This window comes from Balaenoptera borealis (genome assembly GCF_965194805.1).
Source record: "Balaenoptera borealis genome assembly, chromosome: 15".
In the NCBI taxonomy this organism is placed as follows: domain Eukaryota; kingdom Metazoa; phylum Chordata; class Mammalia; order Artiodactyla; family Balaenopteridae; genus Balaenoptera; species Balaenoptera borealis.
Genome location: NC_138871.1, coordinates 46,812,625 through 46,836,654, shown reverse-complemented (window position 1 = coordinate 46,836,654; position 24,030 = coordinate 46,812,625). Strand labels below are relative to the sequence as shown.

Genomic DNA, 24,030 nt, shown 5'->3' with positions numbered 1-24,030 from the left:
GGACTTAGAAGAACTAAAGAGCAAACAAACAATGATGAAGAACACATGAAATTAAAAATTCTCTAGAAGGAATCAATAGCAGGTTAACTGAGGCAGAAAAACAGTCAAGTGACCTGGAAGATAATACAATGGAAATACTTACAACAGAGCAGAACAAAGTAAAAAGAATGAAAAGAATTGATGACAGTCTCAGAGACCTCTGGGACACCATTAAAGGTACCAACATTAGAATTATAGAGGTGCCAGAAGAGGACGAGAAAAAGAAAGGGACTGCGAAAATATTTGAAGAGATTATAGTTGAAAACTTCCCTAATATGAGAAAGGAACTAGGCAATCAAGTCCAGGAAGCGCAGAGAGTCCCATACAAGATAAATCCAAGGAGAAACACGCCAATACACATACTAATCAAACTATCAAAAATTAAACACAAAGAAAAAACATTAAAAGAGGCAAGGGAAAAGCAACAAATAAAATACAAGGGAATCCCCGGTTAACAGCTGATCTTTCAACAGAAACTCTGCAAGCCAGAAGGGAGTGGCAGGACATACTTAAAGTGATGAAAGGCAAAAACCTACAACCAAGATTACTCTACCCAGCAAGGATCTCATTCAGATTCGACAGAGAAATTAAAGCCTTTACAGACGGGCAAAAGCTAAGAGAATTCAGCACCACCAAACCAGCTTTACAACAAATGCTAAAGGAACTTCTCTAGGCAGGAAACACAAGAGAAGGAAAAGACCTACAAAAACAAAAACAAAACAATTAAGAAATGGTAATAGGAACATACATACCGATAATTACCTTAAATGAAAATGGATTAAATGCTCCAACCAAAAGACACAGACTGGGCGAATGGATACAAAAACAGGACCCGTATATATGCTGTCTACAAGAGACCCACTTCAGACCTAGGGACACATACAGACTGAAACTGAGGGGATGGAAAAAGATATTCCATGCAAATGGAAATCAAAAGAAAGCTGGACTAGCAATTCTCATATCAGACAAAATAGATTTTAAAATAAAGACTATTACAAGAGACAAAGAAGGACACTACATAATGATCAAGGGGTCAATCCAAGAAGAAGATAAAACAAGATGGACTTAATTGATATTTATAGGACAATCCATTCAAAAACAACAGAATACACTTTCTTCTCAAGTGCTCATGGAACATTCTCCAGGATAGATCATATCTTGGGTCACAAATCAAGCCTTGGTAAATTAAGAAAATTGAAATCATATCAAGTATCTTTTCCGACCACACTGCTATGAGACTAGATATCAATTACAGGAAAAAATCTGTAAAAAATACGAACACATGGAGGCTAAACAACACACTACTTAATAACCAAGAGATTACTGTAGAAATCAAAGAGGAAATAAAAAAATACCTAGAAACAAATGACAATGAAAACATGACAACCCAAAACCTACGGGATGCAGCAAAAGCACTTCTAACAGGGAAGTTTATAGCAATACAATCCTACCTCAAGAAACAAGAAACATCTCAAATAAAAAACCTAGCCTTACATCTAAAGCAATTAGAGAAAGAAGAACAAAAAAAACCCCCCCAAAGTTAGAAGAAGGAAAGAAATCATAAAGATCAGATCAGAAATAAATGAAAAAGAAATGAAGGAAACAATAGCAAAGATCAATAAAACTAAAAGGTGGTTCTTTGAGAAAATAAAGAAAATTGATAAACCATTAGCCAGACTCATCAAGAAAAAAAGGGAGAAGACTCAAATCAAGAGAATTAGAAATGACAAAGGAGAAGTAATAACTGACACTACAGAAATACAAAGGATCATGAGAGATTCCTACAAGCAACTAAATGCCAATAGAATGGACAACCTGGAAGAAATGGACAAATTCTTAGAAAAGCACAACCTTCTGAGACTGAACCAGGAACAAATCGAAAATATAAACAGGCCAATCAGAAGCACTGAAATTGAGACTGTGATTAAAAATCTTCCAACAAACAAAAGCCCAGGACTAGATGGCTTCACAGGCGAATTCTATCAAACATGTAGAGAAGAGCTGACACCTATCCTTCTCAAACTCTTCCAAAATATAGCAGAGGGAGGAACACTCCCAAACTTATTCTACGAGGCTACCATCACCCTGATGCCAAAACCAGACACAGATGTCACAAAGAAAGAAAACTACAGGTCAGTATCACTGATGAACATACATGTAAAAATCCTCAACAAAATACTAGCAAACAGAATCCAACAGCACATTAAAAGGATCATACACCATGATCAAGTGGGGTTTATCCCCGGAATGCAAGAATTTTTAAGTATATGCAAATCAATCAATGTGATAAAGAATATTAACAAACCGAAGGAGAAAAACCATAGGATCATCTCAATAGATATAGAAAAAGCTTTCGACAAAATTCAACACCCATTTAACATAAAAAACTCTCCAGAAAGTAGGCACAGAGGGAACTTACCTCAACATAATAAAGGCCATATATGACAAACTCAAAGCCAACATCATTCTCAATGGTGAAAAACTGAAACCATTTCCACTAAGATCAGGAACAACACAAGGCTGTCCACTCTCACCATTATTATTCAACATAGTTTTGGAAGGTTTAGCCACAGCAATCAGAGACGAAAAAGAAATAAAAGTAATCCAAATCAGAAAAGAAGAAGTAAAGCTGTCACTGTTTGCAGATGACATGATACTATACATAGAGAATCCTAAAGATGCTACCAGAAAACTACTAGAGCTAATCAATGAATTTGGTAAAGTAGCAGGATACAAAATTAATGCACAGAAATCTCGTACATTCCTATACTCTGATGACAAATCTGAACGAGAATTTAAGGAAACACTCCCATTTACCACTGCAACAAAAAGAATAAAATACCTAGGAATAAACCTACTTAAGGAGACAAAAGATCTGTATGCAGAAAATTATAAGACACTGATGAAAGATATTAAAGATGATACAAATAGATGGAGAGATATACCATGTTCTTGGATTGGAAGAATGAACATTGTGAAAATGAGTCTACTATCCAAAGCAATCTACAGATTCAATGCAATCCCTTTCAAACTACCACTGGCATTTTTCACAGAACTAGAACAAAAAATTTCACAATTTGTATGGAAACACAAAAGACCCCGAATAGCCAAAGCAATCTTGAGAAAGAAAAATGGAGCTGGAGGAATCAGGCTCCCTGACTTCAGACTATACTACAAAGCTACAGTAATCAAGACAGTATGGTACTGGCACAAAAACAGAAGAATAGATCAATGGAACAGGCTAGAAAGCCCAGAGATAAACCCACGCACCTACAGTCAACTAATCTATGACTATGACAAAGGAGGCAAAGATATACAGTGGAGAAAAGACAGTCTCTTCAATAAGTGGTGCTGGGAAAACTGGACAGCTACATGTAAAAGAATGAAATTAGAACACTCCCTAACACCATACACAAAAATAAACTCAAAATGGATTAAAGACCTAGATGTAAGGCCAGACACTATCAAACTCTTAGAGGAAAACATAGGCAGAACACTCTATGACATAAATCACAGCAAGATCCTTTTTGACCCACTTCCTAGAGAAAGGGAAAAAAAAACAAAAATAAATAAATGGGACCTAATGAAACTTAAAAGCTTTTGTACAGCAAAGGAAACCATAAAAAAGATGAAAAGACAACCCTCAGAATGGGAGAAACTATTTGCAAACAAAGCAACTGATTAAGGATTAATCTCTAAAATATACAAGCAGCTCATGCAGCTCAATATCCAAAAAACAAACAACCCAATCTAGAAATGGGCAGAAGACCTAAATAGACATTTCTCCAAAGAAGATATACAAATTGCCAACAAACACATGAAAGGATGATCAACATCACTAATCATTAGAGAAATGCAAATCAAAACTACAATGAGGTATCACTTCACACCGGTCCAAATGGCCATCATTAAAAAATCTACAAACAGTAAATGCTGGAGAGGGTGTGGAGAAAAGGGAACCCTCTTGCACTGTTAGTGGGAATGTAAACTGATACCCCACTATGGAGAACAGTATGGAGGTTCCTTAAATAACTAAAAATAGAACTACCATATGACCCTCCAATCCCACTACTGGGCATATATCCTGAGAAAACCATAATTCAAAAAGAGTCATGTACCACAATATTCATTGCAGCTCTGTTTACAATAGTCAGGACATGGAAGCAACTTAAGTGTGCATCGACAGATGAATGGATAAAGAAGATGTGGCACATATATATACAATGGAATATTACTCAGCCATAAAAAGAAACTAAATTGAGTTATTTGTAGTGAGGTGGATGGACCTAGAGTCTGTCATACAGAGTGAAGTAAGTCAGAAAGAGTAAAATAAATACCGTATGCTAACACATATATATGGAATCTAAAAAAAAAAAAAAAAAAAGGTTCTCAAGACCTTAGAGGCAGGACAGGGATAAAGACACAGACATAGAGAATGGACTTGAGGACATGGGGAGAGGCAAGGGTAAGCTGAGACCAAGTGAGAGAGTGGCATGGACATACATACACTACCAAATGTAAAGCAGATAGCTAGTGGGAAGCATCCTCATAGCACAGGGAGATCAGCTCATGCTTTGTGACCACCTAGAGGGGTGGGATAGAGATGGTTGAAGGGAGACACAAGAGGGAGGGGATATGGGGATATATGTATACGTATAGGTGATTCACTTTGTTATACAGCAGCAACTAACACAACAGTGTAAAGCAGTTATACTCCAATAAAGATGTTTTAAAAAATAGTAGTATCTCAATAAATAGGGAAAAGATGAATTTTCTAATAAATGTTGTTAGAATAACCAGATAGTTTTACAGAAATCATTAAAACTGGATCCAGGGACTTCCCTCGTGGCACAGTGGTTAAGAATCCGCCTGCCAATGCAGGGGACACGGGCTCGAGCCCTGGTCCAGGAAGATCCCACATGCTGCTAAGCAACTAAGCCCGTGCGCCACAACTACTGAGCCTGCGCTCTACAGCCCGCAAGCCACAACTACTGAGCCCGCATGCCGCAACTACTTAAGCCCACGCGCCTAGAGCCCGTGCTCCACAACAAGAGAAGCCACCAAAATGAGAAGCCCGAGCACCACAATGAAGAGTAGCCCCCGCTCACCGCAACTAGAGAAAGCGGGCACGTAGCAATGAAGACCCAATGCAGCCCAAAAAACTGGATCCATTCCTCCAAGCAGTATGAAAAGATGTTCCATTAGAGAAATGCAAACTGAAACTATACTGATACATATTTCTCACCTATGAGGTTGGCAAATACCCAAATGTTTGACAACTTTCTTTAATGGCACTCTCATACATTACTGGTATATACTACTTACCTATGAAGGGGAATTTGGCAGTATCTAGCAAACTTGCATGTGCATTTACCTTTTGACACAGCAATTCCACTTCTAGGAATCTTCCAAAGTGAAACTGGCAAAAATATAAAGAGCACAAAGCTGTTCACTGCAGCACCCATTGTAGTAGCAAAAGACTGGAAATAATCCAAATGTCCGTCAATAGGGGAAAGGCTGAATAAACCATGGTATATCAACATGATTGCTGTGAAGAGAAATGAGAACTATCTCTATATACTCTTATAGAGTTATCTCCAGGATACATTATTAAGTGAAAAAGATAGAGGAAAACCGTATACACTATTCTTTTATTTATCTAAGGAAGGGCTTTGAAAATATATGTTTATGTTTAAAGCAAACTTTAAAAAACTATAAGCAAAAAACTTCCCTTGGGAGAGGGAGAAAATAGGATGAACAGGGGACAGAAGCCAGATTTCTTTGAATTTTTTTTTTCTTTATATCTAACTTTGAATCATGTAAACACTCTGATAATTATAAAGCAAAATTAAAATTTAAAAATCCTTAGAAGACTGAAAATGAAACACATGATCCCGTGCATTCAAGTGACTTTAAAACATAGCAACTTGACTGTATAACCCTAGTGAGATATACCTAAATAACAAAAAGAACTGAGAGGGAGGAAAATTTTTAAACGTTTTTACTAATATTATTAATGGTAGTGTAGAAATTGTTATTGTGAGACTATTGTGTGTGAATCTTGTATAAAACAAATGGGTTATAGTTAGCATCACTGAGAAGTAGGATTTTCAGCATATAATAAAGGAAATACACAAATGTAAGGTCACTGGAGTTAAATTTTAAAAATGTAGTCCTAGATTTGAAGTATCAATTTACAGAATATGATGAATGGAATTAACATATACTTACTTCTTAGTTCTGTTCACTGAACAAACAATGATCAAACCAGTAGAAATGAACCGTTAATGCCAAGATTACTCTCTATGTGTATTATAGTCTATATAATACCATTTCTGAAAAAGCAAACAAAGCTCTTTAGAAAAACAGCTAATTCCGGGTCTGAGGAAGGAAACTTACAAAATAAACCTGGAATATCTTACCATCAGAAAACAAAGTTACCAAAGACTACTTAAAAGCTAGTTTAAAATGAGACAATAAGTATCAATAAGGGTAATAACTACAACGGATTACGATACAGAAAAAAATCCATGTTTATGTTAATATTAAAAAAAAAACTTATCGATCATCTTTAAAAGACATTAGAGGGACTTCCCTGGTGGTCAAATGGTAAAGAATCCACCTTCCAATGCAGGGGACACGGGTTCGATCCCTGGTCAGGGAACTAAGATCCCACATGCCATGGGGCAACTAAGCCCGTGCTCCACAACTACGGAGCTCACTCGCCTCAACTAGAGAGCCTTCATGCCGCAAAATACATAGAGCCCACGCGCCCTGAATCCTGTGCACCACAACTAGAGAGAAGTCTGCGCACCCCAGCAAAGAGCCCACGAGCCACAACAAAAGATCCTGCATGCCGCAACTAAGACCCGACAGAGCCACAAATAAATAAATAATAATAAATCAATCTTTAAAATAATAATAAATAAATAAAAGACATTAGAGAATCAATTCATTATCCAAATGAACCAAGCATTTTACTGTTTTTCCTGTATGTATTAGACATCAGGGTAACCAAATACTTAAGGGAAGTTCTCTTTTTGAAAGTATTATGGCTAATAGATAAATAAATCTATAATTAATTAATAGATCTAGCTAATGATCACCAATGGCTGCCAACATCACCAGGAGAGAGAAAGTGCTCAACATCTATCAAGTAGTACTGTAAGGAGAAAAAAAAGTGTATGAGAATCAAATGTGAATCTAATCAAGCCTCTACATCCAGGGTTGATTTCATCATCTGTGCAATCACCCAGGGCTCTGTACTCAGAAACACCCCATGTTTGGTTTAATGTTCTGCTGTCCCCATCTTGAAATTTGAACAACGGCCCCATATTCTCATTTTGCACTGCGTTCTGCAAACCATGTAGCCAATCCTTGTCTACATTTGACTACCAATTTATAGGAAATAAGTGTAGTGAATAAAAACATGGCTACACCAAATGTAAGACCAAAAACCATAAAACTCCTAGAAGAAAAAGTCGGCAGAACACTCTTTGGCATACATCGTAGCAATATTTTTGGGGATCTGTCTCCTAAGGCATAGGAAACAAAAGCAAAAAATAAACAATTGGGACCTAATTAAAGGAAACCACTGACAAAACAAAAAGACAACCTACTGAATGAGAGAAATTATTTGCAAATGATATGACTGATAAGACGTGAGAATCCAAAATATAAAACAGCTCATACAACTCAATATCAAAAAAACAAACAACTTGAACAAAAAATGGGCAGAAGACATGAACAGACTTTTTCCCAAAGAAGACATACAGATGACCAACAGGCACATGAAAAGATACTCAACATCACTAATCATGAGAGAAATGTAAATCAAAACTACAATAAGATATCACCTCACACCTGTCAGAATGGTTATCATCAAAAAGACCACAAATAACAAATGCTCGAGAGGATGTGGAGAAAGGGGAACCCTAGTACCCTGCTGGAGGGAATGTAAACTGGTTCAGCCAGGATGGAAAATGGCATGGAAATTGCTCAAAAAAACAAAAACAGAACTACCATATGATCAAGCAATTCCACTCCTGGGTACATATCCAAAGAAAATGAAAACACTAATTCGAAAAGATACATGCACCCTAATGTTCTGCTCAGCATTATTTACAGTAGCCAAGATATGGAAGCAGCCTAGGTGTCCATCAACAGATGAATGGATAAAGATCACACACACACACACACACACACATACACACACACACAAAGGAATACTACTCAGCCATAAAAAAGAATGAAATTTTGCCATTTGCAACAACACTGATGGACCTGGAGGGTATTATGCCTAGTGAAATAAGTCAGACAAATACTACATGCTATCACTTATATGTGGAATCTAAAAAATAAAATAAATGAATGAATATAACAGAAACAAACTTACAGATATAGAGAACAAACTAGTGGTTACCAGTGGGAAGAGGGAAGCAGGGGAGGGCACAATACGGGTAAGGGGATAAAGAGGTACAAACTACTATGTATAAAATAAATAAGTTACAAGGATATGTTGCACAGCACAGGGAATATAGCCAATATTTTATATTAACTTTAAATGTTGTATAAGCTATAAAAACACTATGTAGTACACCTTAAGTGAATATAATATTATAAATAACTTTACTTCAATAAAATAATTAATTAATTAAAAGTTTAACTATTAAAAAAAAATATGTCTACAAATTCTCTGATACTCCTCCCTTCAACAGGTGGAGACTAATTCCTCCACTGCAGTCCCAGCTTACAGTTTGAATCCAATCTCATGACAGACCCCTAGCCATAACCACTCAACAAGCCACTCTTGAATTCATTACCCACAGAAACTGTGTGAGGTAAAGTTAATTATTATTTTAAGCTGCTAAATTTGAGGCAACTTATTACACAGGAATATGTAACTAAGACAAGAAAAACCAGAGGATATGTTAAATGACAGCATGGGTATGCAATCAGCAACATTTCAACTGTGGGAAACTCTATAAGAAAATAACCTAATACCTTCAACCAAAAAATTTTAAAGAAAAAAAAAAAAATCGTCACAGTGATATTTTTGGATCCGGATTTAAGCAAACCATTTAAAAAGCTATAGAACAATTAAAATATGTAAATACTGACTGGATATTTGATATTAAGAAATTATTCATTTTTAAGGTGGTATAATGATGGTATTATCATTATGTTTTTTAAAAGGGAATCTGTGACTTCTAAAGATATATACTAAAATATTTACCAATGTTATGTCTGGAATTCACTTCAAAATGCTATGGAAGAAAGTCAACTGGTGGGGAAAAGGCAATAAGAGTGGCCATGAGTTGATAATTATCAAAGCTGGGTGATGGGAACATGGAAGTTCATTATAAAATTCTCTATTCTTTATATGCTTCAAATTTTCCATAATAAAGAGATAAAAAAGTATGCACTTGCATCAACACGCATAAACAAATACCACACTATGACATTTAAGAGTGGGCTTAATAAAACCAAATAATTACAAGCAAGATGAAGACCATAAGGATTTGAATGTTTTATTGTCTAAAATAAAGTAAATAATTTTTACGTGTCAAAACTAAAATCCAGACTACACATTACTAACTAATGCATCTATTTATGGAACTACTCTGGCTTGCAATTGATATCTTTGGCACATATTACTTGATCCAATATTCCAAAATAACCTCAAAAGTATTAGGCCTTCTTTTTAATTGTTTGATTCAAATCATAGTCATATTTAAACACCAGATGGACTTTCTTCTCCACCTATTCCATCATGTTAGAAAAAGAGTGTAAATTAGCACCTTATAATGACTCATGATAGACTTTTGTCATCCACATAGAAAAGCAGTGAAGAGAAGGTTATGCTAACCATTTGATGGTAAAAGAGACATAAACAGATGCTATTCACAAGTCTCAGTGTGCCAATGGCACTTACCACCTGTTCTGCTTCATCTATTAGTGCTATGCATGAAAAAGAAGCCAAGAGACAGAAAAATCATGCAGACACTAATTTTTTACTGCAACAATGGTATTCTAAATTCTTTCATTAAAAACATACACAATACATAGTTATAACAGGGTAACTACATAACTATCCTGGGCTGAGACCAGATGACTAGCACAGTTTGCAAAGGTCTCACCTCCATTCTCTTTTTTCCTGTACAAAGAGGAGGAAGGGGTTGTTTGCTTTATGCAGATGTCTTAGGAAAAGAATCAATCCAGAAATGCCTCATTATTTTTCATTCTTACCAACTCAAAATTTGTCATAACTCATGGCTTGAGCCTGGCTGGAGGTATCATTAACATGATAAAGAAAAGGCTTGATCAGGTACAGAATTGTAAAGGTGGGTTTGATTTTAGCTATGAAAAAACAAAAACACTCCTCAAAGCTGTATACAGATTTTTAAAAACCTTAAGAGAAAGAAAATATTCCAACATATAACAGAAATACTGGGTCTGGATGATAGGACTATGGCTCTGTCTCTCTTCCTCCCTTTTCTTGCTGAGTTTTAAGATTTTTAAAAAGAATTTAAAAAATTTTTAAAAGACACATATTAGCAAAGGGACAGGTTAACAGATGCCCCTTACTTAAAATGTTTTATTCATTAAATCAACTGCAGAAAATATGTACTTAAAATCTGTGCCTAAAGTATATGTTTCCATAAAAAATATAATTCAGACTGGCCTCCTCTCAGTGTAAACTACTGACATGTTATTACAAATAAGACTATACATTTTTCTACCAATATGTCACAAAAATACTAAGCATAATCAGTTCCCTGTCTCAGGAAAACCACAGGTTTCTATTAACTCTAACAAAAAAAGAAAACAAGTTTACTTACTGCCAGGTATTATGTTTCAATGACCACTTGTCATTTAATAATAATAACAATAACAACAACAACAATAATAATAAATACAGATGAATATAAACTGACTAATTTAGCCTCAAAGAGAAAAACAAACAACGGAAGAGAAAGCAAAACAAAAAATCTCAACAGTTGCACACAGGAATAAATTTTCCTTAAATGTTTTGTTAAAAAATGAAAAAGGATAAAAAACACCAAGTGTGTTTATAAAACTACTATGATAATCTCTAAGCCTTCAAACATGGGCCATATTTATTTTACCTGAAGTCATAAACATCACCTTCTCCTAGAGAGACTGTGTAGGTATAAACTCAGAGATCCAGCATTAGCTCTAAATATTGATAGAATATAGCACTCCTTTCCTGATGAGGGGACACCCATCTTTCAGGTAAACTACCCAGGTCATATAGAGTCACGAGTAATGGAATCTCTTGGTTTGGGCTCTTACCTACACATAGTCTTGACACCTCAGTTATGTGTGACTAGCTGCTTGGGATAAGAGAGAAGGGAGGAGGCAAGTGCTCTAGCACAGGAAATTCAGGGGAATTAACAGTACCAAAGGTGTCTCTATTATTACATCCCCAGCTCAAAGGTAAAGTTTTAGAGATCCCTTTGGCTTACAGATCCTCTTTAAATTGAGTATTTGGATAGGCTAGCAGGCTGAGCTTCCATTTACTTTATATAGAGGATGGACCCATGAAACTGGAAGGCAGTGTGTAGTTTTACTGGTTATTCTCACAAATTGTTAGATCTAAAACACTTGATCATAAAACTGGAAATGGCTACATTACTAGCAACTTCACTAGCCCTTCAACCAACCATTCCCACTATTTAAAACCTTTCCGCAGTAGTACTAGGGACCTGCTAGCAATAATCATACTGAGAGTGCTTCTTCAAACAAATATTTCTATGACCAAACAAGAAATATAATTAGGGGAATATACCTCCAAAAATATAGAGGAGTATAAAAATGAAGGGCAAACTTTTAGAAGGATTTTCTCAACTTCTTTCTATACCCCATGCTGATGGAACCAAGTCCACTGTTCCAGAGAAGATACATAGTTATTTACATTCTTATCACAGTTTTTATGATAAGTTTTTGAGGACCAACAAAATACAGTAGAATTTTAGAGAGTAACCAATCAAAAATACTCAGCGGTCTTGAAACTGTACCTGACATGATACTTGAAGATCTATAAAACATGATCTTCATACAGGTTTACAGATAGACTTAGATGGGAAGAACAGATCTAAAGTTAGAGATATCAACTTATCACGTGACATAAATATGACACTTAGGCTGCCTGTCAAAGATTATGAATGTCACAGGTGGTCATGGGACAACAGAAGTGTATACCTGATCTGGGAAGTAGGGCCACCAGAAAGCTGCATATCAAGACACTTGCTACTTGGGCAGAAGGGAGAGGGAAACGAACAAATGAAGTTCAATGACTATAACTATATACAGTAACACAAATGAATCTGAAAATGTGCACAAAATTAACAGGAACAAAAGACAGCATAGTGGATGATTCCAGGAAAAACTGATTTTTGGTGCTAGAACCCAGAAGAGTAGTTACCCTTCTGGCAAGAGCACAGTGACTAGAAGGGCCACAAAGGGAACTTCTGGGATGCTAATAATTCTGTTTCTTGAACTGCATGCTGATTATGCAATGTTTTCACTTTGTAAAAATACAGTTGACCCTTCAACATGTTTGAACTGGTGCAGGTTTACTTATACACAGATTTTTTTCAACAGTAATACTACAATACTACACAATCTGCAGTTGATTGGCTCCATGGTTGGATGAATCCATGGATACAGACAGTTGACTATAAGTCATATGGAGATTTTCAGCTGTGCGGAGGGTAGGCGCCTGTAACTCCCATGTTGTTCAAGGGTCAACTGTAATCTGTATACTTATGATTTGTGTCCTTTTTTATATATGTGTGTTAAATGTCAATAAAAAGGTTACTTTAAAAAAAAAAAGAAATGATGTCCAGATTACCATTATTACATCAAATGATCACAGAAAGATGTCCTATGACAGGAAGGATCAGCAGGAAATATACTTAAAGGACAACATCAGATCAAGGAAGGGTAAACTCCTGACAACTGTTATTAAAACCAATTTGCGTCCTGCTCTGGATATGTACCACCATTAGAAAACTACTGTATGGAGTTCTTCCTCAGGTTCACTGTGACCTTAAGAGTATTAAAGCACCATGGTGCATGTAGGTCAGAGCTTAAAGTTCACACTAACTGGATGTATCATTTTGATCAGAAGCTGTGACTATAATTCACCTACCTTTAGGTACTTTTAGATTAGACTTCTCACTGAGTCCTTGTTATTAGTCATAAAAATCATAAATGTTGTATTATAAAATAGTCTAAAAGAAAGATGCATTTATACAGTATGTAAAATCATTTATGTTTTAAATACTAAGGGTTTTTAATGTATCTGAAATATTTTGAGATTTTTAAGAATAAAAGCTCACTAAGTTATGAGTAGTTGAATTTATTACATATTTGAACATGAACAAAAACACATGAAAAGATTCACCCTCAAATGTAAACATTCTATGTACATTGGACCCTAACAAAAAACTGGTTTTGTTAAAATCAGAGACTTAGGGTTTGGAAAAATACAGACATTTTAAAAATATTACATAGTACATACTTTTTTAGAATTTAGTAACTATCAGAATTTCCACCTGTTTTTCCATATCCACCCTTATCTCTGCCTGTATAACTACAGTCAAACTCTATCCCCACCCCACAGGCAGCAACTACAGCTCTAATCTGTGCTGAATTTAGTCATCCCCCTGGACCTTAATGTCTCCATCATTTGGTACGCCATCATCACTGCTTTTACCAAATAGCAAAAGCCTATCAGAGATGAATCTGGCTAACCTACTCCCATCTATTTTAAGTCACAGGATCCCAATAGGACAGAATACTTGCCCTCCTTTGGACCCCATCTCTAGTTGTCTATCACAACATTAACGCATTTATAACCTTTCTCTCAAGACTATTGCCCACAGCCTCTTACCATAGCTCACCTGATATGGTGTTCAGTCCTCTCTGACTCTAGATTCATATCGAGCAATTGCAAAACCAATGAGGCAGTGTCTCATTAACCTAGGATGTTAAGGTTTAAATTTCATGGACTATTTGATAATGTATCCAGATAGCAAAAAGGAAACACACTATAACATTAATAGAACTAGCAATCATTGCTTCATAGGATCAAAGCTGCCCTCTGATTTGGAGGCTGAATGGAGCTTCAGTTTTATTTGATATTGAGTAACTCAGGAATACATACCTTTCTTTAAAGATGGTACCACAGAAATGTCTCTCCCAGTCTCCTAATTAATACTGTGTAAATGTGGTAAAATGCACATTTATCTCAATACCAACCTAATTTTTTTTTTCAACTGAGCATATCTTTGAGTTTAGGTCTGTTCTTGCCTTTGCAGAAACAGGAATCTTTTTTAGCCAAAGAGAGTATCAAGGAACTGGAAAAAAAACAACAGCAAAATGATTCATTTTCTATAGTCTTTAAGGAAAGAATTCTCCCCTGAGTTTACCTGTGAAAAGCCAATGAATTTCAACTGAATTAAGAGATGAGAATAGAATATAAGATAGTTCTTTTATAAACATAAGAGAGATTCCACTCCACTGTGTGTACACTTCCAGTGAAGTTTTATGCATTCTCTTCTAAATGCTAGCCCTAGGTAAACACAGAATCATAGGTGGACATAGGCCATGTTTAGCCACAGTTCATTAACAGAATAAAGCAGAAAATGGTTAGGTAATTTACAACATAAAGTGTACTGATGATAAAACTACAATAAAGTAACATTAGTGAGGTTTATACTTTTTTACCAGGAAGCTTAGTTGTAAACATTTGCATTAAACTACTGCCCTCTAAAATCTAACTAACCACACAAACAAAAATCATCTTCTGTGACGATAAAATCGTGAAGAATTTGTACTCCATGGCTCCTTATCTTGGTGGTTTTCAGAGTAAGACATGACCTGTGTTAAGTAGCTTCACTGATTTCTCCATCTTGAATAACTGCCAGTTCTGGAACTTCATTCATCCTCAAAACCTCTGCATAAAGCAAATAATCATGTAGGCTTCTGGGAAGTGGCAACTGACAGATAAAACTGTTAGATCGTAGGTGCTCTGGTTTTAGACTGGACCGAATTTCCAAACGACAAAGGTGGGTCAGGGATGGAACAGAGGCTGGAGAAACAAACAAAAAAAGGAAGATAAAAATGTTTGAACCAGAAAGATATAACAGTACATTAAGGTAAATGCCCTTTTTTTCCCCACGTCTGCGTAGTAGAAGAGAAGTGATATGTTACTTAGACTTACTTTTGAAAAAAGATTACTTGGGCCAGGATGACCAAAATAAACTTTATTTATTTATTCTTTTTTACAGCCTTCACCGGGTTCTTCTTCCTCCGATTTCTGACCACACATTCCAAAGTCAGTACCCAGGGCCATATAAAACTAAATGTTCAAATTCTAAATTTCTGCCAATACCAGTTCAGACTTAAGAAATGGGTGATCTAACTTTAGAAATGATAGAAGCACACAGTAGCAAACGTTACTTCCCTCTTACTCTCACTGCAAATAGTCTCCAGACCTACCACATTCAAGTGAATAAAAATGTAGCTTACATAAGTTTTGCTCTTTTTATCCATGATACAGAATGAAATTTTAAAACTGACAAAAAGAGAAAAGGACCATCTATCAAGTGCCTACTATGCTGTATGCCGATACACATCCTCTTTTTATCTTCATTAACCCTGTGAGGTAGATATTATCATGCTCTCACAGAGATAAGAAAACAGAGGTTTAAAAAGAGGTTTAAAGTAACTTTCCAAAGGTCATACATCTAGTACATGGTAGACCAGGATTCAAACTCAAGTGCATATGACCCCAAAATGTGCATGTGTACGTACACATGCTAAAACCACTGCTGCCAAAAGCTAATAACCAATTAAAGGATAACCCACATACACTTGATTAAGAATCGTAAGATACTGGTTTTGCTTTCCAAGACGAAAAGTGTTAACTAAAGAAGTTAATGTCCATGAAAACTAAGGGCACTAAAAACAGCTAGTGGTTTTATGTGAATCAAATCTAATGCCTTTTATTAGTCCAAGAAATCTTTTGTAAATCCCTGTGAAATGTACCAATGATTAACAGGCCAGGATCAGAGCAGCAGAGACAAGCACTATCAAGAGCCCAGCTGATATAAGACCAGCTGGTCTGACTCCAAGTCTAGGGTTCTTTAAACTGTAATAACCCACAGGGCCTGAGACATGCTAATTCTCTAACATCTTCAACATCTTCCAAACCACTGAAGTTAGTCCATCATCTTACATTTTAGTTTCAGCTTATTGGTTTAAGTTTAGTTTAGTTCATTCAGGGTTTGGGAAACTCCTCAATCCACAGTGTTTCAAAATGCCAAATAAGAAAAGCAACAGAGTTATCTGATTTTGTACATAAAACCTGAGTGGAAGAAGAGTATTTCCTTAAACCATGAGTCACATAGACTTCCCATTATAAACAATAAGACTACAGCATCTACAATATATAGCACATTTACTTTCATTGTTTCCATATTTATATATTGTTTAAATTTTAACCTTTTCTGTAAACTTAAAGGAAGAATCATCATTCTCCCTTCTAAGATGAGAAAACACAGATAAAGGGAGCACTAGAGAGATTAGCAGGAAACCACATGGAAAGCATGCTCAAACTGCAAACCTCCACAGTTTTCCAAAGGAGTAGTAAGCAGGTTCAATTTCAACAAGTAGGTTGCCCATGTTCAACTACTACACATAAGGAAGCCCTCTCACCCACTGAGATCAGGAACAATAATTGGTCCTAATGTCAATGGGTATGCACAAATGTAATAAAAGTTTTAGAAATGAGCATAACTGATTCTTGGTAAGCACAAAACTCAGCTGGTAGGGACAAAAGTATGTTGGCATACTGGAAAGTGGCCTATCAGCTGCAAACCCTGAGCATGCCATAGGTATAGTCAGATGGGACTGACAGAGAAAATGACAAGACTAGATTGTGTGGATCACAGTGAGACTGGTTAAGAGAATTGTTACTCCTGTTCGGTTAGAGTTTAATATGCATCCTGTTAAATTGAAATCTCTTCATTCTGCACATTCTTGTTAATGTAGATACTCACCACACACCCAGAAGGAAGACAAAGGATGGCTGTGTAACCTGGAGGAGAGCTGCTCACTTGGAGCTAAGGAATCCTTAACACTTCTCCAGCTTCACCAACTTGACAGACTACACTGACTTACAACTCCTCAGGCTGACTGGGGAGTGTTCCTCTGGCTGTCCCACAGCCTCCTGCAGTGCAGACAGGCCTTTCCAAAAGGCCATCTGACTACATCACTGCAGCCCTATCTTTTACAGCTAAATAAACCATTTGTTTGTTTATGCTGACATGTGTGTGGAAGCTTAATCATCTGTGATCAAGCCAAACTGGACCAAAACACATTTGTTATGGAAAGCTTAAGTGACTTGCCTGTGTTGACATCATACAGCAACAGAGCTGATACTAGATCCAAATGATTTGACCCCAAGTCTAGGGTCCTCTAAACTGTGATAAGCCCAAAATAATTCTCTGACAACTTCTAAACCACTGAAACTATTGTTAAGTTTTGGGAGATCTTTCCATTTAATAATAAAAAAGGAAAGGGTATAGCTACTTCAGTTACTGGTTCCAATTTCAACTGCACCATTTTGGTTTTTCTCCTGTGAGCAAAATAAATCGCTGGCCTGATGAACAATTAGAGGTAAGAACTGTATTCATTTGAACTTGAGGGAGTCTTTCATCTATGGACTATTAACACAGACAATAATATACCCGTCAGTGCCATCTTAGTTTAATATGCCAGTGAATACTACTGGAACTGTATAATCATATATGCAATATTTCAAAGCACGCAAAATTCCTATGAAAGTTTTAGTGATGCATAGTATTTCCAGATGTGTTGCCACCAGGCTGAGAGAAGATCAAGTCATGCCTTGAATTTATAATATGGAAAAGTCCAGGGGACTTCCCTGGTGGTGCAGTGGTTAAGAATACGCCTGCCAATGCAGGGGACACAGGTTCGAGCCTAGTCCAGGAAGATCCCACATGTCGTGGAGCAACTAAGCCCATGTGCCACAACTATTGAGCCCGCGTGCCTAGAGCCTGGGCTCTGCAACAAAAGCCACCGCAATGAGAAGCTCACGCACTGCAAAAGAGTAGCCCCCGCTCGCCACAGCTAGAGAAAGCCCGCACGTGGCAACGAAGACCCAATACAGCCAAAAATAAATAAATAAAATAAATTAAAAAAATAGATTTAAAGAATCATACATTTAATATATATATGTACAAAATATGGAATAGCCCAGAAGCTGTATGTAAAACATAACTTTCATGAAAACTTGTTAATATCAGATTTTAATTTCTTAAATAAATCTCTCTTTTCCTACATTATGGCACTGATCATAGTCTAGAAAATGATGTCTGAAACCATACTATACTTTTAAGTCACTTTTCTGACCCAATTAGTTTCAAATTAGTAATGTTAAACCCAGTTATCTCTAGATCTGTTAGATAAGCAACTTTTCTATATATATAAAGTCTTTAATTTTGTTAATTTTGTTGTACATACACAGAACAATCAAAATAGAAGCCCACATGTTCTATGGAATTGTACTAAAATCAAAACAATGATCAGACTAAACTCCACAATTCTTAATTCATTATTCTTGTTAATGCCAAGTTTACTATAGCACAGAACTACATGTACATCATACACACCCATTATCTATATTTCCTATAACCATTAATCTCTAGCCTGCCCTCATGCCAATATTCAAATGATGTATCTGCCTAGACTTTATTTCTATGGTTCCTCTGCATGGTTTTCTACATCAAATGTATTTATCTGACTTTTGGGCCATCTACTACAATGTGTATTATCATCATTAATATAATGTCTTTATGGTTCCATCCTTTTGTTCCCAGTCCTTCTTAATTTACTTGTACAGTCTCTCTCTTTCCCACTGACTACAACTAAAAACTTGGACAAAATTAAAAAAGCAACAACCTGAGGACTCTGAAGAACAAATAAGAGACAGATTAGGGCAGGAAATCAAAACTTAAAGAATGACCAGTAGAACAGCAATGAATGGAATGAATGGAAAGAGCACCACCCAGTAATAAGCCTGGAGTTGGAGTTGATGAGCCATTATTAACTAGTTGTGTGACCTGCAGCAAGTCATTTAAATGCTCTGACTTTCAGTTCCTTTTCTATGAAATGGGAATAATACCTCATCTATAAAATGAACATAACTGACACCCCTCTGCATCAAAAGGTTGTTGATAAGGTTCAAGTTAGAACACACTTGCAAAAGCATTTTATAAACTGTAAAATACCATACAAATCCTAGGCACCATCTAATCTAGTGATCTCCAAATTTTTTTTGACTGCATGCCCAATTAGTGAAAAGTCTTGAGTACATAACCCCAATGTATGGATATTTACGTACATATAAATTATATATGTATACTATTAAATTAACATTATCTACACTAAGTACAAATAAAATACATAAAATTAAAAGAATAAGTTAAAATGAAATAAGGTACATATTTAAAATAATTTCATTTATCTATTAACGGTATAAAACCCTTTTTACTTTTGCTAAATATGTTAACAATAATATTTTAACAAAAGCAAGGTGACTGACTAAGCTTCATTAATTTAATTTGTAGTGACATGGCAAGTCCAAGATTTGGTTCTAGGTCCAATCTACTCATGTAGTTAAAAAAATATCTTACAAAAACCATGTAGATTCAGACGGGAGGAGTACATCGTGGCTTAGCTGAACTAATCAGGATACTAACTTATCCCATCTAGCAATTATGCAAAACTTTTATCAAAATTCAACTGGTAAATTTCTATTTTTTCCTGGTATCCATCAGTTTACAAGCTAATTAGAAAGTTTCATTTTTTCACATTTTTATTAAATGCATTCAAAATCTATGGAAACTGTTTCCAAGTATTTTAAGTGTGTCAATACCAGAGTTTTTCTAGGTGATGCACATTGTTTTTGGCAAGAAAATCACATAACAATAGAAATATTTCCCAGCATCTGTTTTTGAAATCATCTTCCCGTAGCAAAGTTTCCTTCAGAAAGTAGTTTGCTTTCTCACTCAGTTAAAATATCATTTTTACCTTAAATCAACAGAATTTTAGGAAATATGTACTAGGTTTCATACTATTCATAGCTATTTATTACCAAGAAAAAAAAAAGGTTAAGAAAATTGGAACAGTTTTATTTTTGCAAAAGAAAAGTACATAATTCATTGTTAAGTTCAAGGGTTCTTTTTTATATTGTCACAAGATAAAGAGCAAACATCTGGATGTATAAACAATAATCATGGTCACTCCCATCTCATCATAAAGTACTACAAAGACTATATATTTTAAAGGTCTTGTTTTTATAAAATTATTCACAACAGTATTACTTCATGCAATTCTGGTTTCAACTCCTTTCCTGTATTAGCCTGACTATTAATGATGCAATAAACTCCTTTCATGTGTGATGTTATCTCCATTTCCTCACATTTACAGAAAAGTAAGCCACTCCATTAGCAGTCAGTCTTACATAGCTTTTCCAAAAAAACATTTTTCTATTAAATAAGTCATTACTGTTGCAAATATATCCTTTCTGGTACATATTTCCTTTAGTGGCTCTCAGAAAAGTAACATTATTTATATTTTCTTACTGAAACAGAATCTTAAAAAAACCTTAAGCTGAGACATGTTATAAATATTATATATCTTCTTCCAACTTAGTATACCATATTTCCTACTTGCAAGGTTATATTTTTATTCTTTTAACTCTTTAGCAATGTTTTCTATGCTCCTTTCAACAATCTTTGCTAATAAGAAATGCATTTTACTTTGTCCCCATATTATTTCAGTCTGTTTTACTGTGGCAGCAGGAACATGCATTTCCCCAATGATATGTAACTTTTTGTCTTTTCACTATTGAATAAGCAAATTTAAAAGGAGCTCTAAGCATCTGTCATTATGTTTAGTATACTTTATAAAAATAATGGACTGAGCAACATATGACTTAAATATTGATGAAAAAATCAAAGGGTTTGTCTTTATGTTCTGGATGCTTAGAGTGTCTTGCTGATTATGATATTTTCATTACCTAATATCTCAAGGCACACTACATACTAACATCAAGGCTCACTGTTAACATTAGTAGAGGTGAACCATATTTTATTTTTTTAAGGTGAACCATATTTTAAATACTTTTCTTGATACTTTTGAACTTCTCATCAGCTCAGATTGGGTGGTCAGCTTTTTTATCATATGACATGACTATCTGATAAGAATAGGAGTGTAGGGCTTCCCCGGTGGTGCAGTGGTTAAGAATCCGCCTGCCAATGCAGGGGACACGAGTTTGAGCCCTAGTCTGGGAAGATCCCACATGCCGTGGAGCAACTAAGCTCATGCGCCACAACTACTGAGCCTGCGCTCTAGAGTACATGAGACACAACTACTGAGCCCACGTGCCACAACTACTGAAGCCCGTGCACCCTACAGCCCATGCTCTGCAACAAGAGAAGCCACGGCAATGAGAAGCCAGCGCACTGCAACGAAGAGTAGCCCCCGCTCACCACAACTAGAGAAAGCCTGCACGCAGCAATGAAGACCCAACGCAGACAAAAATAAATAAATTAAATTAAAAAAAAAAAAAGAATAGGAGTGTAGCTCTATGATTATTTTGTTGGTTCACTTGTATTGGTACCTTTAGTATTATCCACATAACACGTTATTTTCGCAGGAATCTTTTTAAGCCGCTTGACCAGTTTTTGAGAATTGGTTAAGTTAAAACTAGATGATGTAATCACAGGTCCACTGAACAGTCAAACATGAACTACAATTCACTAAGGTACACCACAAGTATGGGTGCCAGGTCACCCACTTTGGGAAGTGCGAACCTAACCCATATAGATGTGTAGGTACAAGGCACTCGGCCATGTGTGCTAAGTGGAAAAAAAAGATGAAAGCTCAATTCGTACAACTACCTCACTATTAGAGAAAAGATAAAGTGAAAGGGAACAATCAATGATAAGCAATTTCATCTTCCTCTCTCCCACCTTTAGGATGCCTCTCTCTGGAGCCTGGAATACTCGAAAATTAAGTAAAATCATCTAGCCTAAGCATTTTCCTGGGGTAATCAAATAAAAGAACGAATCACGGTCTCAGGATCTCTCAGAAAATAAAAATCCATTCTTCATTTCCCTAACTTGTTTAGGGAATTATAACACAGCAGTCTGAGACAATAAGAAAAAATTAAGTTCAATATTATAAAGTAAATTTTAAGTCCCTCCAATACCTCTCCATAAAGTTCTCAGGAACCCCTATATTCTATCATAAACGAATCTGCCTTCATCTAGAACACTGTCCAGAACACTCTCTTCACTTCTTGTCCTCACAGAAGCCTGATCCTCCCCCCAAAATTACTTCCTTGACCAATTTCTAAGATATAATTTTCTCATTCTTCCACACCTTGTCACACTTATACCATGAAGTCTAAGTGGCAATTTCAGCATTCTCATAGTTCTTCTGCACCACCTTCAGACCCATGTTTTTCTGTCTTTAAATTCCAACATACACCACTTACTATCCTTCCAGAGTGTGCTCTCTCTTACTACCACTACGCCTGATCGTTAATATCATTGAGACGTCGGGTCCCAACTCCTCCTGCCGTCTAGTTTATCAGGTCGCTTTCCTTTCTCATTTCTTATTTGCCATTCATGGGCCCATCACTGATGCTATTTTATTTTATCATCCTCAATTCTTCTGTACCTGCTCTGACAACCCCCAGATCAATCTAACCATTTTCCTTCTTTCCAATACAGAGAAAGTAAAGCAATGCTAGGGAAAAAATTACCATATAACCATATGAATGAACTATACCACGTCCAACCTCCACTTAGGCCTTCAGTGTTGCTCAGCAAATCTTTCACCGGTTCCCAGTTTGCCACAACAAGCATTCTAAATCAAGTCTCTGCTACCAAACTCTCACTTCAGTTTCCTTTTTAGCAAGATTTTACCTCCTACTCCTAAGTAAAAATAGGAGATCTTCTAGGCTCTCTTTCTCTGAGTTTCTAATACTCAAACTATAAACTTATCTACATCCACCCCACCCTCATCTCTCTTATTCTCAAAGGAAGGGGCCTATTTGAGGCTAATCCTCCCTCTGGCTTATCTGAAATCTTATTATATAAACTATTGCTTTTATCTCCATATCTTTAATCTTTTCCTTAAACAAACTGAGACCCTTTAATCTATAAAACATGTTCAAGCCTCTCTCACCTTAAAAAGAAAAAGAAAATTCTGCCATGACCCTGCATCATTCCTTTTTAGCCATTGCACTAGAGGTTTATTTTTCACTCACAGATTCTAAATCAGTATCTGATACATAGTTGACATGTAATTAAAGAACCCACTTACTAAGGAATTAATGAATATAAACAGCTAGATTTGTAAATGCCCACCTACAGAAATATTTACATGATAGATTCTCTTCACTAAAGACTTCTGCTTATGGTCCACATTTGGAACTAACTAAAATTACAGATGACTGTTTAAAAGTTCTCAAATGAACAAGCTATCAAAAACTAAAGCTTCTGTCCTAACTGCCTTTCCACCCTAAAATAAATACTTGGGATATGGAAAATAATTTTCTTTTAATGAGGATATAGCTGTCCCAGGGGTCTGCCAGCACACATATCTAATGTACATATATGGGAAGAGTAAAATGGGCTTTCAAATAATATTGGTGACCCAATACCTAAGACACTTTAAAAAATTGTTTTAATTGCTCTAGAGCAATACTTTCTCCTCTCTTAGCTTACCAATAGATTGCTGACAAAATCAAAGCAGTTTTACCAGCAAAATGTCCCAGCAAATGTGGATACAACTCATTGGTACCTAGTTTAGTAAGGATTTCCCCACCACATACACACAGACACAAACAAAAAATAAAAT

The 24,030-nt window shown here is 35.9% G+C and overlaps 1 protein-coding gene across 7 annotated transcripts in view; it reads right to left on the bottom strand.

Moving 5' to 3' along the window:
- Positions 1-13,410: 13,410 nt before the first annotated feature.
- ASB3 (ankyrin repeat and SOCS box containing 3) overlaps positions 13,411-24,030 on the bottom strand; it is a 92,494-nt gene continuing 81,874 nt past the window's right edge. For all 7 annotated transcript variants that reach the window (XM_082358217.1, XM_082358223.1, XM_082358221.1 and 4 more), the window contains one exon: positions 13,411-15,160. In XM_082358217.1, the coding sequence (XP_082214343.1) occupies positions 14,955-15,160 (206 nt within the window). In that variant the 3' untranslated portion in view covers positions 13,411-14,954. The remainder of the gene's footprint in view (positions 15,161-24,030) is intronic.